The sequence below is a fragment of the Natrix helvetica genome (genome assembly GCF_964273705.1).
Source record: "Natrix helvetica genome assembly, chromosome: 2".
NCBI lineage: Eukaryota > Metazoa > Chordata > Lepidosauria > Squamata > Natricidae > Natrix > Natrix helvetica.
The window spans coordinates 39181360-39209108 of NC_138552.1; the positions used below are offsets into that span (position 1 = coordinate 39181360).

A 27749-nucleotide genomic window follows, 5' to 3' on the forward strand; every position below is an offset into this window, starting at 1 on the left:
CGAAGTGGTTGGAATAGCTTTTCTGAGAAGCATTTGGTGACTAACGCAGAGGCTTTACTTCCCATCTGTAAGGGTAAAGAAGATAAACTTGATAGAGAAAGGGAAGACCTGTTACCAAGGCAATGGACAGATAAACATTACAAAAGCATCTAAGCTCTAAGGGTGCGATTCAAGGTACTAATTATGACCTTTAAAGCGCTCCATGGCTTAGGCACAGGGTACCTGCGAGACCACCTACTGCCACCAGTAGCCTCCCACCATCCGATGCGATCCCACAGAGTTGGCCTCCTCAGGGTGCCGTCGGCCAGACAGTGTCAGCTAGCGGCCCCCTTTCTCTGTGGAAGCGCCTTTCCTCTGGAATGAGCTGCCCCCGGAGCTTTGCATAATCCCTGACCTCCGGTCCTTCCGACGCGCCCTAAAAAATTGGCTTTTCCAGCAAGCTGTCCTGACCTGAATAAAATAAAATAAATGATTAATTTAATTGTTAATTTTAATCTAATTTTTAAAATTTTGTTGTTAATATTAATTGGGTTTGTTTTTGGATACTTTATTTAATTTTCTTTTTAACTTTTGTAATATGTGGGGGTTTTTTATGTTGTACGCCACCAGAGTTGGCCTCCTCAGGGTGCCGTCAGCCGGACAGTGTCAGCTAGCGGCCCCCCTTCTCTGTGGTAGCGCCTTTCCTCTGGAATGAGCTGCCCCCGGAGCTTTGCATAATCCCTGACCTCCGGTCCTTCCGACGCGCCCTAAAAAATTGGCTTTTCCAGCAAGCTGTCCTGACCTGAATAAAATAAAATAAATGATTAATTTAATTGTTAATTTTAATCTAATTTTTAAAATTTTGTTGTTAATATTAATTGGGTTTGTTTTTGGATACTTTATTTAATTTCCTTTTTAACTTTTGTAATATGTGGGGGTTTTTTATGTTGTACGCCGCCATTAGTCCTTTGGGAGAAGGGTGGCATATGAAATCCAAAAAACAAACAAACAAGCCAAGCATAACCCAAATTTACACAAAAATCAAAGGAGAAGCATATTCATGATTCAGTAACGATAGGCAATCTTAATAAAAGTAATTTTAGGCAACTCAGCATATCTTTCTTGGTCTGATCCACCTTATAGGGCATGCCATTATCTGATTGGCAAGTGCACTATTTTTAATTTTATAGAGGTTTTATGAGCTTTATGATGATTCTGGTTTTTGCCATTTTTATTGATTTGTGAAACATTTACTGATGATGTGGTGATATAGAAATATCAAAGATAGATAAGTCTGTTGGTCTAGAATTTACCTCAGGTATCAAAAGTCCTATTTCACAATTTTATGTTTGAAGAAAATTCTAGTTGGAATCCACACATAGTTTATCTGGTTTCAGCATGTAATCCCATGAGATATATTGGGTTTCTATTTAAATGTAATCATATCACCACCATCATCATTATGATGCAGGATTAAAAAAATATGCAAATATTCCTCTTTTTTCTGCCGGCAGTGTAAATATGGCTATTTTGGATATTTCTTTCTTGTATTTATATTAAAGCTTGGGCTTTAAAGTCTTGTTCCTTCTAAGCAACTGGCAATTTTACACATTTGCCTGCCTTATGCTTTCTTGCCTTATATCTAAGCTAAAAAGGTTTATAAGTGCATTTATTTACTGAAGTCTGCTGATTACATTTTTAAAAAGATTGTTTTCAATACGCAAACAATGAAATAAGTGTTCTATAGAGTTTTATTAATGGTGCATTTTTCACTCCTGTCTCATAGTAGCCTGCTCATTTAAGATAATTTGTGAGTGTTTTAACTTGCAGAGAAGGAAGGAAAGCAAGGATGATGGGGCTCATTACATTTCTATGCTGTGTCACCTTATGTCAACCAAATGGTAGCAATTTTGAAAGTATTTCAATGTAGTCTTTGATATTCAAATTGATCTTTACATCATATGTTATTAGAGACACCTGCTGCCACTTCTGTGCTCAAAGGCATATTGAAACAATCTCTTAATGTGCTTTTTATTGGCTTTGATGAATTTTTGTCTTCAGTTTTAGACCAGAGTGTATTATACCAAAAGCAAATCTTTTATTGAACAACTTGATGTACTGGTGGTAGTGGAAACTGGAGAGAAATTGGATAATTCAGATGAACAGTATGGCAACCTAGTTTGCATATATATTTTTTTATTTGGGTTTATGTAAACTAAAGAGAGGTAAGACGGAATTGATTACAGTAAGAACATGTCTCCCCATCTTAGCTCTTCCTTTGAAAGTGCCATTCCTTTGAAAATAAAGTAAAATAAGCCTGTTAGGATGATTTATACTCTTTTGCGCATACAATATCCCCCCTCAAATCATGCCTTGTCTTGTGCTGCACTGATACCAACTTAACCCTAAACCAGTTTAAGGCAAACCAGTTCAGATCCAGATATTTTGTCAGCTGCTTGCAAAATATTCACATTGAGGACTCACGCTTCTACCATGGACACATTATGCATAGAGCCAGTTATATGCCATGGGATCTAATGCTGGGAAAGGTAGAAAAAAGGAAAATAAAATCAAAGGATGACCAACCACTTGAAGACTTAAAGTGGCAATGAATGCACTATTAGAAGAAGGAAGACAAATTTAGATCTCCCTCTTGGAAGACTTGAAAGACCAGATTAAGGACAAATTGTCACATAAAACTTTATATCTTTATATCTCTATCTTTATATCTCTATCTTTATATCTCTATATATGCCTGCCTGCCTGTCTGTCTGTCTGTCTGCCTGCCTGCCTATCTATCTATCTATCTATCTATCTATCTATCTATCTATCTATCTATCATCTATCTATCATCTATCTATCTATCTATCTATCTATCTATCTATCTATCTATCTATCTACCTAATCTCTACTGCATATTGTTTGTTTTGTTTGTTTTGTTTTTATTGGATTTATATGCCGCCCTTCTCCCAAAGGACTCAGGGCGGCGTACAACATTAAAAAACACACATCCCGAAAAGTTAAAAAGAAATTAAATATATATCCAAAAAAACACAAATCGAATTTATAGAACAATACATTTAAAAAAATAAGTTAAAATTAACAGGCCAGGCTGGCTTGCTACATGGTATCTACACAGTCACAAGTTAAACATAAAATGCTTATAAATTAGGCACAACAACCATCTTTAAAATAAACATTTCTGTCTTGCTTTTCACTCTACTATGATTTTTGTTAAATTCCTTTCTCAGTGGCCTTGCAGTTATAACACAAAATACTTCTGGTTTTCAATGGAATTTGGATTTTTCCGCCTGAACTACCTATTTCTTCACTCAGTTTTTAATTTTTAAGTAACTCCACTCGTGTACTGTTTCACACCAATCAAATAAGTAATACAATACGGTGAAACATTGTAGTATTTATATTCATTGGCTTCCTTTCTTCTTTTTATTTAATTTTTAAAAAAGGATTACATATGCTATCACAAGACAATATACGATTCAATTGTGTTTCACACTGACTGTTGTATTGATTTGCTCAGTTTGCATCAAATTAACTGAAAGGATTCATGTTTGTCATTTAATTACATTGGTAAAGTGTGTTGTTGATCGTTTCTGTTTTAGTAAAACTGGGTGTTGGGCTGTTTTATTGCTGCTGAACACTTTTTCATTCCTTTTGTTGTTTTAGCTGCTTTGTTCACATTACTTTTGATTGCATTACTCCTCTTCCTGTGGCATGTCAGTTTATTCTTTGGATCTTACTAACTATTGCATGGTAGTATTTTATAACTTACTGAGAATGTGAACAGGTTCAGTAGCATACAGTACACAATTAGTAAATAAATAAATAACAATGCTTGTTTTTATACCTTTGAAATGAAAGTAATGTAAATGTGGGACATGCATATCCTTTTGTCAGAAAGGTTGCCTAGCTATAAATCCTAACTAATGTTGGCATTAAAGATTTAAGGATACAGCTGTCTCTAGCCATCTATCTAGAGAAGACTACATTTAGCCTTTGCTGTCTGCTGGCAACCTCTTCTCAATTGAGTTCATTAATTCTCTTGTCTACCCAAAACATTACTCTGTTTGTCACTCTTTTGGCTACCACTATCTATTTAGAGGAGAAGGGCCAATTTCATCAACCAATACTATTGATGGTAGTTTTATGAAAGTTCGCCTGTGCTTCAAATAATGGACTAACTCATTATAGTTTGTACACATCTCTCCTTTGCTCCATTGGACAGAAGTGAAAAACAAGTTCCAGTACTTGCATAACCATTTTCAAAATATAATTATTTACATCTCTGATTATTTCTGTTTTTTCTTTAATGTGATAAATTGATTGATTGAATAGTAAGATGAATATACCTATAAAATTAAAATGCTTTATATAATGAGCATGCAAATAATTTCTTTTCCAAATAATAAAAATTTATAGCTTCATAAAAGCTACAGTTGTGATCAATCAAAATGAACATACCCATTAAAGATATTATATAAAGTTAATTTTAATAAAAATAACATTTTATTAGAAATAGCAACAAGAGAAATTTGAATGATGTATCTAGATCTTTCCACGTTTCATGTTATTACAGTGGTAAAGTCCCCTTTGAATAGAAGTTAACACACTGACATTATTTTCTCGGAAATACTATGGAAGTAACTTTTCCAGGATGGTTCCTAACAAAAGCCTAGCAATCCCCAAGTCAGGAATTTGGTTCAACTACATTTGTAGGTGCCTTACAGCACAAATCAAGGTGAGCAAAAAACCTTATTATAAGGGTTTGTCTACCTACTCCAGTGGTTCTCGACCTTCCCAATGCCGTGACCCTTTAATACAGTTCCTCATGTTGTGGTGACCCCCAACCATAAAATTGGTGTCTTGGTTCCTAAGACCATCAAAAATATGTGTTTTCCGATGGTCTTAGGCGACCCCTGTGAAAGGGTCATTCGACCTCCAAAGGGGTCCCGACCCACAGGTTGAGAACCACTGACCTAGTCCCTCCTTAGCTATGAAAGCCAGCTGGGGGATGTCAGGCTAATCATTCTCTCTCATCCCAACCTACCTCAGGGGTAGGGTGGTTGTTGTGGGAAAAGAGGAGGAGGAAGCTGTGTTGGATATTTGCTGCCTTCAGTTATTTGTAAAAATAATAAAGACAGGATATAAATAAATAAATCTGTGAAGGTTTTGTTTTCTACTCCATGCCATTTTAAAATATCAACACATAATATCAACCTAAAGGATTGAATCCAACTTTATCACCAGGAAGTGATATATTGATAAATTAATAATTATAAAGTTGGATTCAATCTTTTAGGTTGATGTTACATGTTAATATTTTAATGTGTTGCACAAAATAAACCATACACAAATCTGCAGAATTGTTCTTATATAGCACTCAGTTCCATTAACTTAAAATGTGCCTTGTTTCTATGGATGGACAGATTATAAAGACTGTGAGAGAGAAATACTTGTGTATGTCATGGTATATGAGAAAGACCTTGAGAGATGATGCAAAGAAATGGGAATGATGAGATAAGAGAGGACATAACCTATAGTTGCATAATGGGTGGAGAAAGCAACTCAGAAGGGACCTTCCCTAGTTTCTCATGCTGTTTAGGAGAAGGTGAAAGGTTTGAACTTTCAGATTTTTAAATTGATATCACCCTTCCTAGATAAACCAGACATAAGGCACCACCAGATGAACTAACTATACTTTATTGTAAATCTACATTAACAGAACCTTGCAAGTAAAAGAATCTCTATGTAAAAAAAATGAAAATGTCTCCAAAATTTATCCAACTGATTTCATAACACAAAAATATAGTACAGCTATTTTAAAATCCTGAACAAATACTTTCTGTTTATTTCAGCAATTTCCTACCAATTAAGTCCTCCCTGGACCCACATAAATGGTTATTCCAAAGTATAAAATGAAGATTGTTTTCCCCTTCCTGGGATTATTCAGCATGCATAATGAAACCAGGTTCTACAGCATAAACAACAATGTGCTTCTATTTAATGATTGCAGATGAGAGCTTTCCCTGTGTTAGGAAATTATAAGCATATTATTGTTATTTATTTTTCAGAAGAGAAAACCACACATCTTCAGCTTTAAGTGAAACGTTTATGCTTGCCAAATATTATCCACCCATTCTTCCTTTTTTCCTAGCTGTTAGGGCAGTGAAGGGATTCATTTAAAAAAACAATAATTAAATGAATCAATTAAACTTGAAAAAAGGAAAGGAAAATGGGAAAAGCCTTCTTCATCAATATACTCTGTACTGCAGTCATAACTTACTTCTATATCAAGTTTATTCATACTGTACCAACTATAAATTTGGTGGCACAGATAGTCCTCAACTTAAAACTCATTTGTTTAATGACAGTTTGCAATGACACTGAAAAATGTGATGTACAATCAGTTTTACACTTATGACTGTCACGACATCCTCAAAGTCATATGATCAAAATTTGGGTCCTTGGCAACTGACATGTTTTTATGATGCAGCAGGCTCATGTGTTCATCATTCTTCTGTTTCTGTTTCTATTTCTGTTTATTTGGATTTATATGCCACCCTTCTCCAAAAGGACTCAGGGCGGCGTACAACATTAAAAAAACACACATTCCAAAAGTTTAAAAAAAAAGTTATATACATATCCAAAAAACAACCAAATTTAAAAGACGATACATTTAAAATAAGTTAAAATTAACAGGCCAGGCCGGCTTGCTGGAAAAACCAACTTTTTAGGGTGTGTCGGAAGGACAGGAAGTCAGGGATTATGCGAAGCTCTGGGGGCAGCTCATTCCAGAGGGAAGGCGCTCCCACAGAGAAGGCTCTCCCCCTGGGGGTCACCAGCCGACACTGTCTGGCCGACGGCACCCTGAGGAGGCCAACTCTGTGGGATCGTACTGGAGGGTGGGAGGCTACTGGCGGCAGTAGGTGGTCTCGCAGGTACCATGGGCTTTCTTGACTTTCCGAGCCAGCTTTAAACAAACAAAGTCAATGGGGAAAGCAAGTTTCGCTTAATAACCTCACAATTCACTTAACTGCAGTGATTCATATAACCATGACCAAGAAAAATTAGTTGTAAAATTGGGTATGACTCACTTAAGAACCATCTTGCTTAGCAGCAGGAATTATGTTCCCAAATGTGGTTGTAGGTTGAGAACTGTCTTCTCTCTCTCTCTCCCCACCCCTACCCCCTGCCCAGCATTTTTTACTATTTTGCAGTATGCAGAATATAGACAAGCCTGTGAGGACAGTGTTCAAACAAAACCACTTTGTGCATTTTGGAATGAGAGAGAAAATATACACTGTTAATATACACTACCTAATGGCTATGGGTTTATTGATAAGTGCAATTGTCAGGGCAGCTCATATATAGCAGAAACTGAAAGTATAAAAGCACATTGTGATATTTGATGCCGAAGTGGGATAGAAGAATCGAGACAGATGATGTCCTTTCATGCTTGCAGCCTGTTTGGTTGTTTGTATTTGCAATGTGTAGGGGGGCTTTTCCCCCTTCAAATGTTATGCACTGATGATGTTACCTAGTTTAGTAATGAAACACATGCAAGAAAAAAATGAAGCTCAGAGAGCACCAAGGACCCCACAGTTCAACCCTCCTCTACAAATATTCTCTTCCATTAGTGGTGTTATCTGTTTTCTGTATGTCTGTAGTTGCACTATGTTCACACAAGTTGTGTTGAGTTGAGTTGCAGGAACTTCAGTGAAACATTCAAGTATCAACAAATGTGGAATATCATTATTTTTCCAAGGTGTAATTCTATACCAAGAAAGTCTTGAGAAGTCAGAGAAGAACATGATTGAGTTATTTCAAGATGATAAAATAAGGCAAAGGCAAATTATTAATCTACCTGCATTTCACAAAGCATTCTTCTGTGAGATTTGCCTCTGCTTGCAGACAGGAAATTACCTTCCAAGTTAAATAATTTACACCCTGCAAGTTTATTAAGAATTGATCGTAGCATTCCTGTCTGCAAGACTAACCCACTACAGAATTTAGCCACTCTTTCCAAAGAGAATTACTCTTTCCCACAGATGGGAAAAAAATAACCCACCTGACATTTTAAGGAGCTTTGTTAATCTTTGTGTATAAATTATTGGCAGATGTTAGTGCTCATTAAACATTTACTTTGAACAACTATTTCTGAAGCTAATGGAAAACGGTGAACATTTCAGAAGGGGAGAGATGCAACCAGAGCAGGTTTTTCCTTTTCACATTTCAGAGGAAAGGAAAATGGCCATTTAAGGACTAAGTACAAACTCTGCATTTTTGTATTTCACAAATTCATGTCTTTTTCTTAAATGATTAAGAACTGGTATCATAGAAGCACTTGCTGTCGAGATAAACTTTCCAATAAAGTAAGCACAGCCTATGCTAGGGAGGTTCTAGATCAGGAGTGTCAAACTCACGTCGTCATGGCATCGTCACGAGACGTATTGGGACTTTTTCCCCCTTTGCTAAATCGGTCGGGAGCATGACATATCCAACCCGTGGGCTGCGAGTTTGACAGCCCTGTTCTAGATATAAAATGTGTTTCTACATGATGAAATCAAGAATCCATCTAGTATTCTTTCATTTTTTCAAACACTAATAGGGAAGTCTTGTACAAGTTTGTGCAATTTTTTATGAATTGGCCTCAGCAACCACTGGGGAGGGCCATTCTTTCATTCAATCATTCTTTCATGCATTTATTTATTTATTTATTAAAAATATTTTCATAGGGTAAAAGATAAGTTGAAAGGGAAAAAAGGAAAGAAAGTGAGTAATCAAAATTTCCACTGCAGGAATTTCATTATTCTTCCATTTTTGTGCATACATAATTTTGCTGCATATGCAAAATCAACTTACCATATTTTCTAATTCATTGTCCATAAGTGCTAATAACAATAATTCTGTTTTTTTAATATAATTTTTTTAATTCTTCGCATCATTGCGTAAATATATAACCAACATTTCTTAGCTTTCTTACAAATCTATCATGCATGTTAAAATGTCCCTTCATGCTTTTCACATTTCCAACACTGGTTTGAAATACCTTAGTACTGTTTTAATAATTTCTCTAGTGTCATGTATCAATAATACATCATTTTATAATTTTTCTCTCTTAAATTATGACACTGTAAATTTAATATATTACCCACATTCTCTCTCAAGTGTCCATCTCTATGTTATACCCCAAATTAGTAGCCCATTTTCATATGAAATGTTTCATTTGTTCTGTTACAAATCTTAACAAAAATGAATGTTTTTTTCTATTACATATTCATTTTTACATAATTCAATTTCAAATTCTGTTTTGTGTTTTTCAATTCCAATTAACTTTTTATCCAATTAAACCTTACTTTTATCTGTTTGTATAAAAACCATTGAAAACTATGTCCTTTTGTAGTCAATTGTTCTCTTGGCTTCATCTTAATTTCTCCATCTTCTGTATTAATAAAATCTTTAATTCGTTATCTCTGATGTTTCTGTTCTTTAAAATGTTTCATTTGCTGAAGTCAATAACAATCTGAGCTTGTATTTTTTTCATATTTTCAATATACCACATACATAATGACTTTTTAAAATCCACATTAACTTTTTCGTACCATAAAAAGCCTGCCAACCAAATTTCAGGTTATGATCTTCCAATTCGAACATTCTTTTATTTCTCAACAAGACCCATTCTTTCATCCAAACGAAACAGCAGGCTGCAAAAGACATTTAACTGATCGGAAGGAAGCATGAAAAGGCAACAATGCATTCCTTTCCTGGGTCACTTTTTTTATCTGATCCTACAGAACAAATAGTCTCAGCGAAGAGATAATAGAGCAACAATAGTTTTAGTGTTGCTGAAGTTTAGTGTTTAAATTTAAACTATCAGTTAAAATGCCTAGTGTCTTAACCACTACACCAAATTGACTCTCAATTCATTATTATTACCTTAAAAAACTAACATGAAAATATACATCTCATAACCTCATTTTTTATTACATTTAGAATTATATTAATGCATAGCACTTTTTTCTATTGTGCAAAGGTACAAAGGCTAATCAGTTTAACTAAAGTCTCTAATTCTGACCTTGTATATTTTGTGTATAGTTTTAAATGATAGTTTAAATTTAGAGAGCCAGTTTTGTGTAGTGGTTAAGGCGCTAGACTAGAAACTGGGTGACCATGAGTTCTAGTCCTGCCTTAGACACAAAGCCATTTGAGTGACCTTCACCCAGTCACTTTTCGCCCCAGGAAGGAGACAATCACTTTTTGGCAAACCACTTCCAAAAATTTTGCCAAGAAAATTGCAGTCACCAGGAGTTAACAATGAGTCAAAAGTTCGATGATAATAAATAATAATACTCACTAGATGGACAAAAATGCCAAATCTAGCTTGAACATCTGGCTGACTGTGCAACGAATGATAAATAATAATGGATTAAACTTAGTGTAATTGCCTGCATGTTTAAACTTCCTCTTTTCTCTCTTGTATCTTTACTTACCCTACTCCAGAGAATCCTCTTCACACAAAAGGAGCTTTGCAATACATACATGAGGGAAAGAAAAGTCTATTTGTCAATAATCCCTATTGCACTGGTAGATAAGCAACAGCAGAAAAGAGATAATTAAAATGAAACAGGGATTTTCCCAAGAAAATGAACAGTTGCTAAATAAAGGAAATGCTGAATTAATTGGCACTGAGTAATTAAAAATAATATACCTGTGTGGTTAACCACCTATGTACAGCAAACATAAAAAGCAGATACCATATTAGTAAAGTTTGATTGGTAGTGTTTAGTTTATTGAATAGTCATATCTAAGTATGACGGTTTCTACATCTAATCCCAATATTATTTTAATCATAGACTGTAAAAAACTTAAAATGTAAGTCAAAATTTGCACATATGCTTTGCTAAATTGGCACCTAGAGAAAGTGTTTATCTAGAAATTCCAGACACCTTTTGTATATCAGTGTTGTGACTAAAGCAAGTGCTTTTTTTTTTTTTAACCAAACATTTCTGCCGGATACTGATACCTGTCATACTTTAGTTACTCTAATCTTTAGAAAGAGTATGAATGAGCAACTCTTCTCCTCTGGCTCTTTTGGTTTTCAGCATCACCAGGTATCTTTTCAAAAAACGGCTATTCTTTCCTGGACACGTGAAGCAGATAGCTAAGCCTCACATCCATCTTTTTGGTCAGAGCCAAACATCAGGTTTTGGTTGGTTGGTTGGTTGGGTATTTTTAGGTGAAATTTCAATGAATGCATTGTACTTTACAATATTGATAGATTTTTTCCCACTCCACTGCCAACCCCCTTTCCAAAATGTGAACTATTCCTAAGGCCAGGGATGGTTCTTTCCAGAAATATTTGATATTGAACTCTCCATCCCCCCCCCCCCCCCCCAGCCAAACTGTATGGTGTGAGATTTCATTAGTTTGCCTTGCCTTTCTGGAATCAGTACATAACAAGAATATGAATACTGCTTTGTAATATTTCCTCTCTGGGAGTCACCTTGAGAGCAAATGGCAACAAGAGAGAAGAAGAAATTAGTCATCTTGTATAATTGTCTGTCTCTTTATTTTTATTGGTTGTTAAAAATGACTAATACTAGAAGAGAGGATAATTGAGAATGTAACAGAGGATGTGTTCTTTTTCATTAATTACAAAATGTATATATCACTTTCCCCAAGTTTCCAAATAGATTCAGAGTCCTCGCTTGTTGTTTCCAAGCAGTCTTAGTTTAAATAATCTGAGTGTCTTAGAGTCACTATTGAACCTAAGATGAGTAAAGTCCAAAACATGGTTACACAGAAATTCATATTGGATGAACATCAATATCTCACCACCATCACAGAGACCAGCTTGAGTGGAATGAGGTGGAGATAATTTATCCCAGACTTGTCTTTCTGAGTTTTTATACAAAACAGCAGCTAGATTTAGGGCCAAACGATGTAATTGCAGTCAACTGTGGTTCTAATTACCTTTGTAATTAATATATATGAAAATAGGTATGATAACTGAATGAAAATAATTGAAAATTTCAGTTGGAGCAGATTGCTTTGCAAAATTGACTTGGCTTTTTCATTCCTGGAGTTCTATCCAAATATGCAAATAATGTTTTAGTCCAGTCTCCTCCCACCCCAAGTTTAGTATTGGTGAGTATAGTGTTTAGATTTAGAGCTGATCCTTCTGGCTGACAATAATGATCAAATTCCAAGAATATGGAGAATACTTCAATTATTTGGACAGTTGGTGAGAATTTGTATTCATGAATAAGCATATAGATTTTGCTTTGCATGGTGATGGGAAGCAAAAGTCCATAATGTTAGGGATGTAACCCTAGGGTTGGCTTGGCAATGTATATAAGCTATGATTACTTTACTATTACTTTAAATGTTAGAGAGATGTAATTGGCTTGTTACCTCATGCAGCTATAAGAGAGAGCCGGAATGGCTGTTAGCTCTCTGTTTTGTTAGAAGCTGGTTGGTGTATTTTGAGGTATTGTGGTTTGCTACTGTTTAGCTGTGTTGTGTGTTAAACTGAGAATATTGATAACTGAATTACTGAACCGTGTATGACTTGGACTGTTAACCGGACTCTGAATACTTCTATATTTTCTACATTATAAACTACTATATTTTTATACTATTCAGTATCTCTGTATGCTGGTTTATGTGTGTTATTCCATATCACTCTCATTACGCTTCTCTGCATACTCGCTCTTCTAACAGGGAGCTTAATTACTTAACATCTGAAACATCTGAAAACTCAACATAGATTGCAAATACTCATTTTATAACATAGAACATTTCTTAGTAGAACATTGTCAAATTCCATTGTTATGCAATGCACCATTAACTAATAAAGCACTAAAATTGAGAAACCAATTAAACTGTGCCAAAAGGTTTCCAGGATATTTATTCAAATTTCTAGGGAAATATTTCATAATACTTGAACCATGCTACAATATGTGTCCTTTCAAATCCCATACTGGGAATTCAACAACAAAAGACCAGTAGAAGTGTCAGTAATTGATGGATATGTCAAGTTGGGGAGAAATCAAATATTGTACACATACATAGATCTTATGTAAAATTTGGCAAATTTAACCCTATTAGTTTAAATTAACCTTAATAAAGGCAAAATTATTATTGTAACTGAAACTGGCACGTCACCTCTGCTTCAGGCTGAGATGTCAGTGTATAGCAAGTCCCTGGTTTGAGAGGGCCCTGGTTTAACCCTTAGTTAAGAATGGAGAAACTTGAAGTATATAATTTACTTTGTTCTATCACATAGCCTCATTCCTGTTAGTTTTAGGATAGGAACTATATCACATACGGTAGTTATTGGATTTTGTAATTTGACTATTGAGATAGTCACATTTGTATTTTCAGTTTGTGTTGCTCATTTCAGTTTTTTTAAAAAGCCCTAATACCTTAAAAAAAGCTTACTGTTTGTAAAAGCAATGCAACTTTTGTGTTCATTCTTTGTGCTTTGGGCATAATTCATAGTCATACATGATTCCATATTTGAAATTACATTGATATTGAAAGGCAGGTGTATTCATGCATTATTTCATTTTGCTCCCATTAATTTTAAATCAGCAGTAAATTTAACAGCCCAATATGGAAAGTGAAGTTATGAAAGCACTTCAGAGTATTTGAACTTAGAAGTGTTGCTGTTTTCAGCCATTTTTGAGACAGGCAGGGGAACACTCTCTCCAGTATTTACTTGACTTGAGTTGGACTTGAGGTTGGGGGCTTATGAGGAGGAGTTTCAGGGCAGTTAAATTTGATGGCTGGTTTATGGATAGTTAGACTGGTGGTAGTCACATCAAAGAAGCCACAGGAATAAATGTAATATGACTGACTAGTAAGGAATCTGGGTACTAGAATCATACACCATCCACAGTGATGATGAATGGAATACAAGAGAATAGTGTAGACAGAAGAGGAATTGTATTAATGTGGTGATATACTGAGGAAGATATTGCAGAAGACAGGACAGGCTGCCTTCAAGGAATACATGTCTTAGGCTATTCTTGTCCCCTAGTTTTAATCTGGGGAATTATATAGTGGTGCTTTAGTATTTAGTGCCTTGAACTAAATTATTAATTGAAATCTTGCACGATTTCAAATATTTTTTGTACAATGCCTGAGATATCTTTTCAGGTATATTATATGCTTGGATTCAGAAACCACATTGGCTTCTGATGTAATGCCTGATAAATAACTACATCAGTTGTTAAAAGAAAATGGCTACCGGTAACCCTTTTCTGATGGTCTAATCAGGTCTAACCTTGTTTAGTTGTTTTGAGATCAATTAAGAATGACTAGGTGCTGCCACCTGCTAAGAAGAATACACAAAATTTTTAATGCCTGGATATTGTGCTTTTTTTTTAAAGTATAAGAACCACTTACTGGATATACAGAATATAAAGCCCAGGAACTTGAAACGTGATTTGTCAAATCTTTATTGTCAAAACAGTTGAAAATATTATAAATTGCATACAAGAAAGTTTTAAACCACTCCATATTATCATTTACTTTGTTGCTTGAATTGTTATTTTATATATATTTGTAATTAAGTAATATACGAAGCGCAAAACTGACACTATCCAATTCTATAGTTTAAATGTTGTTTTTGCCGTAACAGAGGGGGGGCAAGCTACAAGCACCTTTGAAAAATATTATTTCTCTCCCCAATCTGAATAAAGACTCCAGTATATTAGAAGATAAAGTTTTGTACTGTTGTAGTGTATAGTGTTTTAGTGTTGCATTTAGTTTTATTTAAAGTAACAAACATAAATTTATTTCATATGTCTTGAACTTTAGACTACATTTTGCTCCATCAAAATCAACGGAGAGGCAACTGGCTTTGAAAAAGGCAGAGGAGGAGAAAAGCACAGATGACCCCGAAGACCTATTTGATGATATCTGACTTTTTTGGAATTGTAATTTTACTACAAGCTGCTAAAAATGTAATCTATTATCTCTTCCAAAGAAACTGTTTTACATGTAGCAGTGGAGGGAGTTACCTATTTGTACTGTAAAATAATATTCAACTAGTGTTTTATCATTTACTAATAAAGGTTGTACCCATGAATAGTTACTAACAGTCAACATTTTCCATTTAAGGCTTTACAGATTTCAGGGAGTTAATCTGCCTCCAGTTGATGTAAATGAGAAAATTTAATTAATCCTCAGGATTAAGAAGGACAATTACCAGAGCATCAAAATGGCAGCAATGAAAACTGGGAAGAAAGATGAAAGGCTGCGACCCATGGCTTCAGGCAGAAAGGTGTCTTGAAATCTCTATAGTTGCTTTATGATTAACGAAAATATATTTCCCAAATTAAGAATCCATTAGACACTGCCTCATCCATTAGACACTGCCTCATCCATTAGACCCTGTTTTCTTTCTGTTTGATCATCACTTTTAAATGTCCAAAATGAAGTCTCTTGCTGCAAAGATATTTTCAGGCCTTTACTCCATTTCCTTCTCAGTAATGGTCCCTAGCAACCATTGTTTTGAGAACAAAAGCAGTGACCCACAACTTCTGCCAGCACTCTTGGAATATCAAAAGCAAGGGTTTCTATGACATTTTGGAGATAAGGCAATCTGTTGTATATCGTTTTACATTTTGAATTGGAGAATTCTTATACATAAATAATAATATACATAAATAATATTATGGCCTATTATGGCCCATAATTGGCCATAATAGGCCAGTTTGTCCCCAGTCTTATATCTGGGTATATTGAATTAAAACTCCCAGAACTCTCAGCCAATGAAGGAATTTTGCAGTTTTAAATCTAGAAGATCGGAGAAAGTCCGCATAAAACTTTTAAAAATGCTTATAATAATAGATTAATTATTAAAATAATGAATTAAGATTGAAAATATTCACGTTCTGTTCTCAGCTATCAAATAACACTAATGAACAACTTTGGACTAGCTGCTATCTTTCAGCCAACTCACTTCACAGGATTGTTATGGATTAAAAAAAAGAACTGATGAAATTCTGCCATGTGTATTATCTTTATACGGAGCAAAAATAGGATTATAAACTAATGAATAAGAAAATGGGCACATATGTATGCTGTGGGGGCCCTGGGAGGCACATGACAACATGTACTTAATGATGTCAAACAAATTATATAATTTATATCTTGGTTAATGGCATTTCTTCAGCAGCCTTTCAAAGTCACAATAACACTGAATGAGGAGATTTATGGCTAGTCCTTGAAATTGTATTGCAACATCTCTGTTGTTACATGATTTTGATATAAGCATTTAGCAGAAACTAATTCACAATTATGAACATTGCCTCTTGTCACTGTCATGTGCTGGCCATTTGCAACCTTCACTGTCAGCTTCTGACAGTCAATGGGAAAGCTGGCGGAAGATTGTCCATGGCAATCACATGAGGCTACACTAAATGACCATGTGGGATTTGCCTAATAGTTACAGCTGAAATTCATGAATGAAGGCAAATGTTCATGTCCCAGGATCTCTCATTCTGGTGAGAGAGAAGCCCTGAGAATGGGTTCCAGCACAAGTCTAAAAACTCGGAGCCTAAATCTTTGATTCCGGTGACTAACCCAGATTGGGCCCTACAAGAACTGAAATTGCTGGAATAGCTATTATTAAGATGGTATAGTCATGTGACATCACACTTTACAACCATGTTGGTTAACAACAGAGCTTCCAATCCCGACTAGCTAATTGAGAACTATTTGTCCTTGCCTCAGACCTCATACCCATGTATGTAATTGAAGCATTTGAACAATGCTGACATCACACTCATGCCATTTGATGTCAACACAGTTTGTTACAGACATCACTAGGAACACAGGCCAAATTAGAAATCTAGAAAGCCATTAGAAGCCAGATTGCCACTGAGTTGAGCCCATCTTTTATTCTATGACCTTAAATTTAATTTATTTTTTCAATCTGAAAGTATTATTTTGCTTGTTTTTCCCACTACTTTTACAAAATATTTGACCTTTGAAAAATTGCCTTGACATTTCATATAAACACAACCACTTGGTGCTTTGTTTGTTCAAGCATTCTACTATGGAAATTATCCTAGGGTTAAGCATTTATGCAAAGTACTCCTATAAGAAGTAATTTTAGGTCATTTCAATACTTCCTTAATTTACAGAGTAGCTGAATATTCAGTTCTGCATATAATTCTGGTTATGCCTACTGAACCGGTATCTTCTGCTGGATAAAACTTTTGTGGTGGTGGTCTATTTTTTTCTGTAAGCCTTGAATTTTCATTCTCCTCTCCCCACAACTAAGCTTGTAAGATTTTTCTTTCTTTCTTTTAATAAGACAATTAAAATACAGTTTTAAGTATTAGCTTAAACCTGGAAGTAGTCCTCAATGGATCAAGCTAGTTTTTAAAAATGTCTGGAATACTGAAAGAAGTTACTTTGAAAGAACCATCCATGAGAACAAACTACTGTCTGCAAACAATCTCATTTTTTAAAAAAATAGAAAGAGCAATATAAAAATAACTCCTAATTCCTACAATTTTCCTCAAAAGAAGTCTCTTGGAACAAAAAATAGTGTAGACAGGTAGTGAGGAAGTCAGCCATTTGGCTATTATTATTGTCTATCTGGAGCAAGGGAAAAAGATGATCCTATGAATATGAAAAAAAGAGGAAAATGGAGCAGATCTCCAGTTTTCTTTTAAGAGAACTGACTTGGTCATATGATTATAAACTGTTTCCCAGATACCAGACACAATTTAAAGAATTTTAACTGCAAATAAGTATTTCTATTATACTACATATGAATGCCGTGTTCTTCTAACAACATAAAACTCTTAAGTTTTAAAAACAACATTATTTAATCAACGAGATTACTGTTTTGTTATGAAATGTAAACTCCAACTAGTAGTAAAGGGATAATTACCCCATTTCTAGAATTCTAATCTTGTAGATTACAGGTCAGGGGTCATTGGATACAACTAGTAGGGCACTCTAAAGTGCTGCCCAGTTTCAGGAGGAAGAGGAACTAGAGAAGCTATAAATCACCTTTTATGGTATCTTCTTAGTAGCTGTGTTAAGGAAAGTTTGCAGAAAATGCTTTTTTACTTTGAAATGTTTTCAAAGTTTTCCTAAAATGGCTATCAATAATGAAATCTCATACCAAACCAAACCAAACTAAATATAAAACAGCAACCATTGATAAATCCATGAACCATAAACACTTTGGGTTACTATAACAAATAGAAATGAGTACAATTAGTTTCATACAAACCTGATCTGAGCTAATTGTCTTGCTTCAACCAATGCTTGGGCAATTGACTTGGACAGTATATGTGGATCTTATAATGTCATTTATGTATGTATAATCCAAATGTCATTTATGTATGTATTATCTAGTGCATGTTCTCATTTTTTCACAGAGAGGTACTGCCAGCATATTTGTGTAATAAAGTCAATTTAGATTGTCATAATTACCTGAAATAAAGGAATATGAGAACTTCAAACTGATTACATGGTTTTTCATAGAGACAGCACTTTACAGTTAAGACTGTCCACTGCCTATGGTTTCCTGTTTATAATGCCTCCATCATATATGGACTGAGTCCTGCCTCAACCATTATTCTATATAAAATGAATGAATAAATAAATTACATTCAGTTGCATATTTGTATAATTTGTAACTGTTTTTGTATTTTAATGGTTTTAATTATTGTAATACTATTTGCCACTATTTGTCAATTTGAGATAGGTATATATAGAAATTGAATAAACAAATAAATTCCATAAATAATTGCCATATCAACCTCTCTGTCAATGTGGTCGCTTCCAGATTCCTTTGAGCCATAGCAACAAAGCTGTCAGGACAAGAAATTCTGGGAAATCTTACAATCCTGAATAAACAATCTTGAATATGTACTTGAAGAGAAACCTGGATCTACACGTTTTTGAACACTGAATTTGACCAACTACCATACATAACACTTTTCTGGAAATGTAAAGGAAATTATTTTTATGAGTAATCTCAAGCACAAATGCTAGTTCATTCAAAAAGAAAGAAATTTAAACCTAGATTCTGTTTTTGGAACAAAACTATTGAATATATGAACTAATAACCCATTGTAATGATACAAGTCTGAATGTTTCTCTTGACCTTTAATATTTGTTTCGTTTTTAGAATTAAAAAGACATTTCCAGGAAACTTTATGTTCTGGTGCCATTAAAGTTTCTGTAATTAAGCACTGGGTGTTTGGTGATGACTGTTGGAGTTGCCTAGTAACATCAGCAATGCAGTGATTCCCCTTTCACTCTATCCTAGAAAAATGAACACTTCATGGGAAACAGCATAGAAGATACACTGCAGAATCTGGATACATTCAGCAAGAAGACTCTGTGTGCCAGATAATGCATCATGGAGTTCCTTAACTGACAAACAGAGGATGCTACTGGTTATGAAACCATAAGCTGTGTGTCTAGACATACTGAAGTGGGTATACTATGCAAGAATCATAAATGTTGAAGATCAGCCTTCCTCTGACCTTTAGTTGTTTGAGAGTGCAGCTCCCATCATTTTCAGACAGCAAAGTCATTGGTGGAATTCTAATTCAATGTATTTGGGCTTGCACCACATTGGGACAGCTCTTGTAACAGGAAGAAGAAATGGCAGGAAAGAAGTTTATTGCCTTCAAATATATTTGCTATAATAAATCAGATGCTTTGCAATAATATTTTTCTTAGATGCCACGGGACCATTAATCTTTTTCATGTTGAAAATCAGCATAAGTACTATTTTGGTTCGGGGGATAGCCACTTGGGTAAAGATACCTAGATTTTCCAGTTTTTCTCAAGCAGTAGTTCCTAATGTAAGTTTTCTCCATGACCTACCAAGGTTGTACTAGTAAATTTTAATGTGAAAGAATATGACAGACCCTATAGCTATACCCCCAGCAGATTCCATAAGCATAATCCAAGTGTGTATGTGTGTTTATCACACACATATACACACCACAGGTTAGATTTGTATTCATAATTTATTTACTTTTCAGAATTATGTGATCAACCTAAATAGTATTACTTGGGAGTGAATTCTATTGAGTTCAAGAAAAGTGGTTTGATGTAGTGATAAAGACACTAGGCTAAAAACTGGGAGACTGTGAGTTCTAGTCTTGTCTCAGGCATGAAAGATTGAATGGGTGATTTTGAGATAATCGTCCATATAATTTCAGGCTAATAAATAAACATTAATTTTTGTTTGTATTCGGTGCCCAACGCCTCTTGTTGCAGTGTCCAACAATAGTCAGCGAGGATCAATGGATTCCAATTTGGCAATGACCTAATGAAACATTTCACCATGTTCATCACTATCGAGTTTTTGGGAAAGAAATCCAAATTGAATGCAGAAAATGAATCTTCAGAAACATCTGTCTTGAATGACAAAAACCTTCACCTTCCTGCTTCATCATTTTCACAAAAACTTTCACCAGTGCAAGTTTTATGTAAAGCAGAGGCAAAAATATCTTTATTGAGTGAACAAGTGGTTCATGTGCCACTTTTTTTTCTGTCCTGGAAATAAATTCTTTCAAGGTAGCCATTTCTTTTTAATGCAATGTGACTGTCCCATTCACATATGTAACAATACTACTTAGTATATGACGTTAATCTCCAAACACAAGAATCATTACTTTTAAATACCTACAGATATTCCAGTTGTACTTGGTGTACTAGATTTGTTTTAACAAAGTTACATGTTTTTATATGTTTCTTTACATATGTGCAGCATAGCCGGCAGGTGCTAAGGGCATATACTGCCATTGTGTTGTGGCCCATCAGCATCCAGTAGAGCTGGCAGCAGAGTCAGACAGTGAGGAGATTGGAGGCTGGGAAAGGCTCAGATGAGGGCTCTGTGTCAGAGACAGAGACGGGGCAGAGGCCATCTGGCAGTGTTCAGGTGCCTACAGAGCTAGACAGCAGTGGAGCAGAGGAACAGCTAGAGCCTGTTCCCAATGTGCGCATGTTCAGAGTTGCCAGAAGAAAAGATCAACTCAGAAATCAGGGTAGATATTTGAGTAAAGTCACAGGTGGAAGGTGATTGGCCTCTCCCATAAGAAATAAAAGGAACGAAAGGAGAGTAGACTTTTGCAGGAAACAATTCGTTCGTTTGGTCATTAGATTTATTTCAGCAGTGTGAAAATCTGTCCATGAATCTCAGAGACTCTGCCCAGTCTTTCCTTGCATAGCACCTCATTTGTAAAATATTTACATGGCAGCTTTCCAAGATAGATAAGGTCTGTACTCACAAATATTCCTTTGAAAGACTGTTTGCCAGGCCTTGCTGAATGTAAATGAGAGGAATTCATATTTGTTTAATAAAAGAGGTTTTGTCGGAACCAGGACTCTGCCTGTGCTTTTGGGGGAAGCTTAGGTCAGAAAACATTGTCTTAATAAGACAGCCTTGAGGGTTCACACCAATGAATCAATAAAGAAGCACCATTCTAGTGAGTTATGTTCACAACTGAAAGCTGTGAACAAGTGATCAATGTCAATACAGAAAATGAGGTTGTCAACCTGTGCAAAGAAATTTGTTAAATCATCTTGGTGGCTCCAAAAGACAGATATTTTTGTACCTGGTAATAGCAAATACTATCCTGCCACTCTTGAACCCAGTAGTTCTGCTTTTGATTTTGACAAACCTAAAACCCTGACTAGGTATTTTAATTCTGACTTTTATGAGATGAGGGTCACCAGTTCACATACACAGTTCAAAATGCAGATCATTGTCACTGACTGGTGCATTGCAGCATTTTAATCTGTTTTGTCTAAGCTCTGTTTCTTTGGTAGCTTTGATACTGGCAGATTGTCATTGTGTGACACTGTTCTTGTGGCTGAAAGCAGATTGGGGTATTTAATTGATTTCTTATTTATAGCGGAGAAACTAGTGACATTATTCAGACGGTCTGTCTCATATGATTATTCTGTTCTTGCCAAATCACTAGGACAGCAAACACTTTTGACTTCTGATTTCCTCTGAGCCAACAGCAACTTTTGCACAACAAATGAGAGGGGTCCTGTCCTTGCCTTGATCACCCATCATATAACCAAGTTACAGTTCATATGCTTTCTTAACAAGTCCAGTATGACTTTGAGACTTAAGTGTGTATTTGCCACAAATGTAGCAGGACATATCATGGCTGTTCTGATATTGATGAGACATTTCTGTTGTTACTAGTTGACCAATAACAAGTCTACAAGTGGCTTACTTGCTATGTAAATTACATGTACATAGACAGTGCTATCCTTGAAACAATCACAACAAAATACATGGAAACTGATATCAACAAACTGAGTAGCATCTGTGTATGTGAGCTGCTTTTATAGCCTTTCCAGGTAGCATCCATCCAGCCTAACCATTTCTAGGAATGCCCAAACTGTACCAGTTCCATAAACGTTATGCTATATGTTCCAAGTGCATAACTGGATCTACATGAGCTACACTCTCATAGACACATATGGTGCATCTTATAAGCAAACAAGTGAAAATTAGTAAACTTAAAATATGTATAAGAAAAGCAAAAGCAGATTTCTATAAAATGGTATGTGATAGGTTAAATAACAGGATATTTTTGTGATTAGCAGCAAAAAATCCATACCGTACAGTCAAAAGTTCAGCAAGCGAGGGAAGAGCCTGACGTCGCGACGACACAACATGCGGCCTCGATAGTCCGAGACCGCCATTGATTCTTTTACTGCTGCATGGTCCATATGGACCTAAACCATCCCGAAGAGACGGTGAACAGGGAGACAAATCCTTGCTAGTCTCAGGGACATCGCAAAGTCCCTGATTTACCCAAGGGAAGCTCTCCAAGCCAGCGGTAAACAGACAGCCCCCAGGCTGACAAAGTCAGAGACGGCTCCGGAAAAAAGGCAGTGAAAGTGAGGCCATCTGGGGAGATTTTTTCTTTGAGAATGATTGCCCAAAGAAAAAAATTTTTAAACATAAATTAGTCCTTTAAGCAAAAAAATAAAGTGGCGAAATTTATCTCTATTGGACTGCCTTAGAAAGTTTTTTTTCCTTTTTCTTTGTAACAACGCTTTGTGGATTGAAGTGATTGTAACGCTTCCTGTTTCTCCTCTTAAGTGAATGAATTGGTTTTTTTCTCCTATTCTTTGCTACCTTATTTTTTATCCTTTTTTATTTTAATAATCCTTCCTTCTACTGTTTACTAAATTTTATTAAAGACACCTAGAGACTTTTGTTTTCCTTAAGCCTGAAACGAATAAGAGAAAGTTGAATCTGCCATTCAGAAGCCAGAACTTGGTCTCTTTTTTTGAAACAATGTATCCTTTGTTCCATTTTCTTTGATTCTACTGACGTTGTAATTGGAGGGTTTGCAGCTTATTTGTGAAGACTGATAACGACTCAAGGACACGGACTGTTCCTTTGCAGGTGTTTTTATGAAATATTTAGGGCAAGGGAAGGAAGAGAAAAGAAAAGATAGAACCCCCCTTTTTGAAAAAATTAAAAGAATCTTGTGCTTAAGTAAATTTAAAACAAAAGTATTTTTATACATAAAACAGACATTGAAGGTGAGAGTGGCAGTGGATTTTAGACTTTTTCTTCTCTTTTTGGAAATATGTATCTATATACAGATGAGGAAACCCTAAGTTTCCAAGATTTTTTGGATGGAATTCAAAATATATTGGAAGGATTTGAGAGATTTGATAAGAAGTTGGATAGACTATTGTCTTGCACAGCAAAAGATGAAGGGGTTGGAGCCCCAAAAATTAAAGAAGAGAATGAAGATATAGAAGATAAAGACAAGATAACAGATGGACCTACTAATGGAGCACTCATGAGTGAAAGTGGAAAGAAGGGAATATGGAAAAGTAAACTTGATTATCTGGAGCTCTACCCCTTTTGCCAAGATATGGTTTTGATGATGGAATTAAGAAGAGAAACAGCTTTAGAAAGACGTCTGATAATCAAAGACATGTTAATTTTAATACCAGCTCAAGGGCAACGAGACTATATGAGAGATCTTTCAAACAAAAAAGTGCGGAGAGAAGTCTTTTAAAACCTTATAAAGAAGTTAATAAGAGAATAAGAGAATAACTGGCTAAAGAGATAAGATTGTTTTGTTACTGGAAAGACACAGGCTGATAATGAATGTTGATAATTAAAAACTTAGTTAATCTTTGGTGATTAATAAGTAGGATTTTGTAGACGCTTTTAGAAGGTTTTTTTTAATGTTTACTCGTTAACAAATAATTCATTATGATAATAATAATGAAATAATAATTTTAACTAGTAAAAACAATTTGGATATAAACTATAAATTGGGACCTGGGAAAAGATTTATCAATTTCACTAATACATTTTGTTTAGATTTTGTTATACAGATGTAATCTTTCTTGGATACTTATAAACTCTACTAACAAATTTTTGTTTAGATTTTATTATAAAGATGTAATCTTTCTTGGGTCTGATGAGAGGAGATGTGATATAAATAGTAAAAAAAAATTCTTTTTTAGATAACTACAATAACAATAAGGAAATGTTAATGGATAATGTTTCATGATTTCTGCATTGGTAAAAAGCAATCAGATATAAGCCTTAAATAGTGAGTTGGTGAGGGGAAAGGGGAATATGTTATAAAAGGGTAATTATTGGAGGTTTCTAGAAATAGTTAATGAATGCCAGTAGGTGGTTGTGTCTTTAAATACAAATGATTCTAGATAAAAGCACGTTTAAATAATTATAGTCAAACGAGAATGATGGTACATTGATGGTAAAATACATAAAGATTTTTGATTTAAAATGTACAATTCAATATGAAGGAAGTATAAAGAATGATTGTGGTAGTAACGCACAAAATTTATTTGTAACCAATCGACATGCTTTCTACAAGATGTAATGAAGAATGTTCTCTATTTTTGTTTAATTAAAACAATTTAAAAAAAATTTCCAAAAAAATGTGTTCAGCAAGCAAAATCTTTGTTGCCCTGTGAAATAAACTGGATTGGCTTGACAACATAATGCTGTCACCATACATATTTGTCTCTCTTATATATACACAATCACATACACATATGAATAGGCATTCACATATATATGCAGAGTGTATCAAGTCAGGCCCCAAAGACAATTTATTATATACATTACACTAAATGTTTGGCATGATTGCCATTTACCTTTAAGCACTTGTTCGTTCATTTTACACACAACCTGTGAACATTAAGTATAGTAACATTTTCTTTGGAAAAAATATATTAATAAACATGTGATTGACCTAAGGGGTCTGACTTTTGGTAGACCTTGTATGTGTGTATGTAGGACTATATTCTCATTTTTATGACATAAATAATAATAAGTGTGAAGCATTATTGCTACCTCATGAATTTGTCTCAATAAATATAGTTAAAGCCATGATGAGGCAGACAACGGATATAATTTCTGTTCTGACAAAAAAAAAAGTGCTAGAGTTTTCATTCACCATGACCAGCAAAATTGCTTTTCAAATGCATGTTTACAAGATATTGCTGTTTTTATTTATAGCCCTTTTCTCTTGTAATGTTATTAGAAATAAAAGAAGTAGAAAATAAATCCTTAGTCTTATTTGCATGATTGCATGATGTGGAAATAGCTGTTCTTCACATAACATAATGTGGTTCCAGAAATGCAACTATGAGGTTGAAGTATAGTGACTTTTTGATAAATTGTTTAGTGGCTTTTAATGGAAATAACTGTACGGTAATATACAATAGCTGCTTCTTTCACTGTCCTTGATGGGCAGTAGAAAACTGTTGCAAATTGGCAGCTCTCCAATCAGATTAAATGTATTCCTTATTCACAATTGACTTTGGGAGGTTGTTAGGCAAGGTGAGTCATTCTGATTTATGACAGCTATTCAGCCGTGAGGTGAAGTATGAACTTATCTTGACACATAGTTCACCTGGAGAATTGCAGAACACAATGCAGTGCTTTCCGCTGTATTAACTTTTTTTTGGTAGCCATTCTTTCCGTGAAATGTTAATGAAATAAAAACAATGTCTGCAAAATAGATTGATGAAAGGTTTAATGCAAGTAAAATTCAACCAATAGAAAGATCACAATGTATGATACTGGAAATGCACTCTTCCATCTGTTTCCACGTGTGCTAAGGATAATGAGGCCAAGGAAGCTTGGTTAATTGGAGCTGACAGCTATTCATGATAGAGATATGTATCAAATAAGGCAAATAAGCACTTTCTAAGCTCAGGGCAAATATCGCATATCACTTAGGGTCCTCTTCCCCAAAGCTTGGGGTGTGGCTCTCAGAGTTTCTCCAAAAGTTTTTGCTGAATTGCAATTTTGGACATACTAGAAGAAGGAAATCATTAACTATATGGGAGGTGGGGTTAATTGCCTTAATTTAATTTAATTTAACCTTGAAATGAAATTAAATCAAACCAAGCTTTGTGCTTTGTTTTCATCCCGTTCCCACACACTTGATTGCAATCCTCAACATGATACGCACGGATTCACTGCAGCCTCACACACATACATGCCACTTGACATACAAATCGGGAAGAGCCACAGTATTTAGCGTATGTTCCAGTTAGATTATTGCATTCTAAAACGTATTTCCAAATAGTGGAAAGAGCGTGCCAAAAGGAAATAGTTTCATAATCACTAATGAATCATTTTTTCAAAAAAAGAAAATCTGTTCTTTGCAATAGAATAATAATTTTTGCATTTCTGTGGGAAGTCAGCATGTTATTTTTCTTCATTAATGTGGTAATTAACATAACTGTAAATAGAACAGGAAAAGATTTACTAAGATGTATTTCTTTCTTTATTTATTTAATTTGTTTAATAACTATATATGCCACCTATTCTCAAGGCTGTGGGCTTCCAGCAACAACCTCGGATAAAAAAATATGGTAGTCATAGCATGATGAAATTAAATAAATAAATAAGTCATTAAGTAAGTAAATAAATAAATAAATAAATGATTAAAGACCTGCCTCTTTTGTACATATGGGCGATGTACAAAAGGACTGAAGCTTTAATCACGCTCTGATCATCATCTTGCCTTTGCTTTTTTTTTTAAAGAAAAAAAGAATTCCTCTAGCCTCCGCTATGTTCTTTGGTCCCTGTTTTTTCCCCTCACAACTACCTGGTAAGGTTTGCTTACTGAGAGATAACTGCCCCAAATCATTTATTGAGCTTGATGGCTGTGAGAACTTGAGTCTAACCTTTTAACCACCCTTTCAGACATTACATTTTTGCCTTTTTTCGAAGTTTCCTATAGGTCTCATTTTTCCAATTGGATTTTGGATAGATCTCCTTAACAATACCATTTAAGCAAGGAAGAAGCACAGAATTATGTCAAATTGTTACTAAAATGTGAAGCTTCTTGTATAGTAATTGCCTCAGTATCGCACACTTAAATTCTTCCAGAACTTTTGCTCCTAAAGGCTGTTCTAGTGTCAAACTGCATTATTTAGCTCAGCTGATATTACCTCAGTTAAAAGAATATGATTTTTTTACATTTTTAGCAGGGTTAAATAGTCTTTGGCTTATGTAGCAAAATGTAAGACTTGAAATAAGGCATAGAGTTGGGCAATGCCTCTGCTTTAAGGAATCTACTTGTTAAAAATAATGAGATGATTAAATCAACAACACTCTTTTTTCAGACTCGCGCAGAAGCCTGACAGAAGTTGTTATGCTTTAATGAAAAGTAGAAAAGTGCTGTCCTCATGAAAAGTCAAAAACAGTT

The 27749-nt window shown here is 34.9% G+C and overlaps 1 protein-coding gene across 6 annotated transcripts in view; it reads left to right on the forward strand.

Moving 5' to 3' along the window:
* Positions 1–18735, forward strand: part of XRCC4 (X-ray repair cross complementing 4) — a 103891-nt gene extending 85156 nt beyond the window's left edge. For 5 of the 6 annotated variants that reach the window (XM_081942968.1, XM_081942966.1, XM_081942967.1 and 2 more), the window contains exon 8: positions 14827–15101. In XM_081942968.1, coding sequence (XP_081799094.1) covers positions 14827–14932 — 106 coding nt within the window. In that variant the 3' untranslated portion in view covers positions 14933–15101. Of the gene's footprint in view, positions 1–14826; positions 15102–15129 lie in introns of those variants that run through there. The other variant, XM_081942971.1, reaches the window with a different exon arrangement.
* Positions 18736–27749: the final 9014 nt, after the last annotated feature.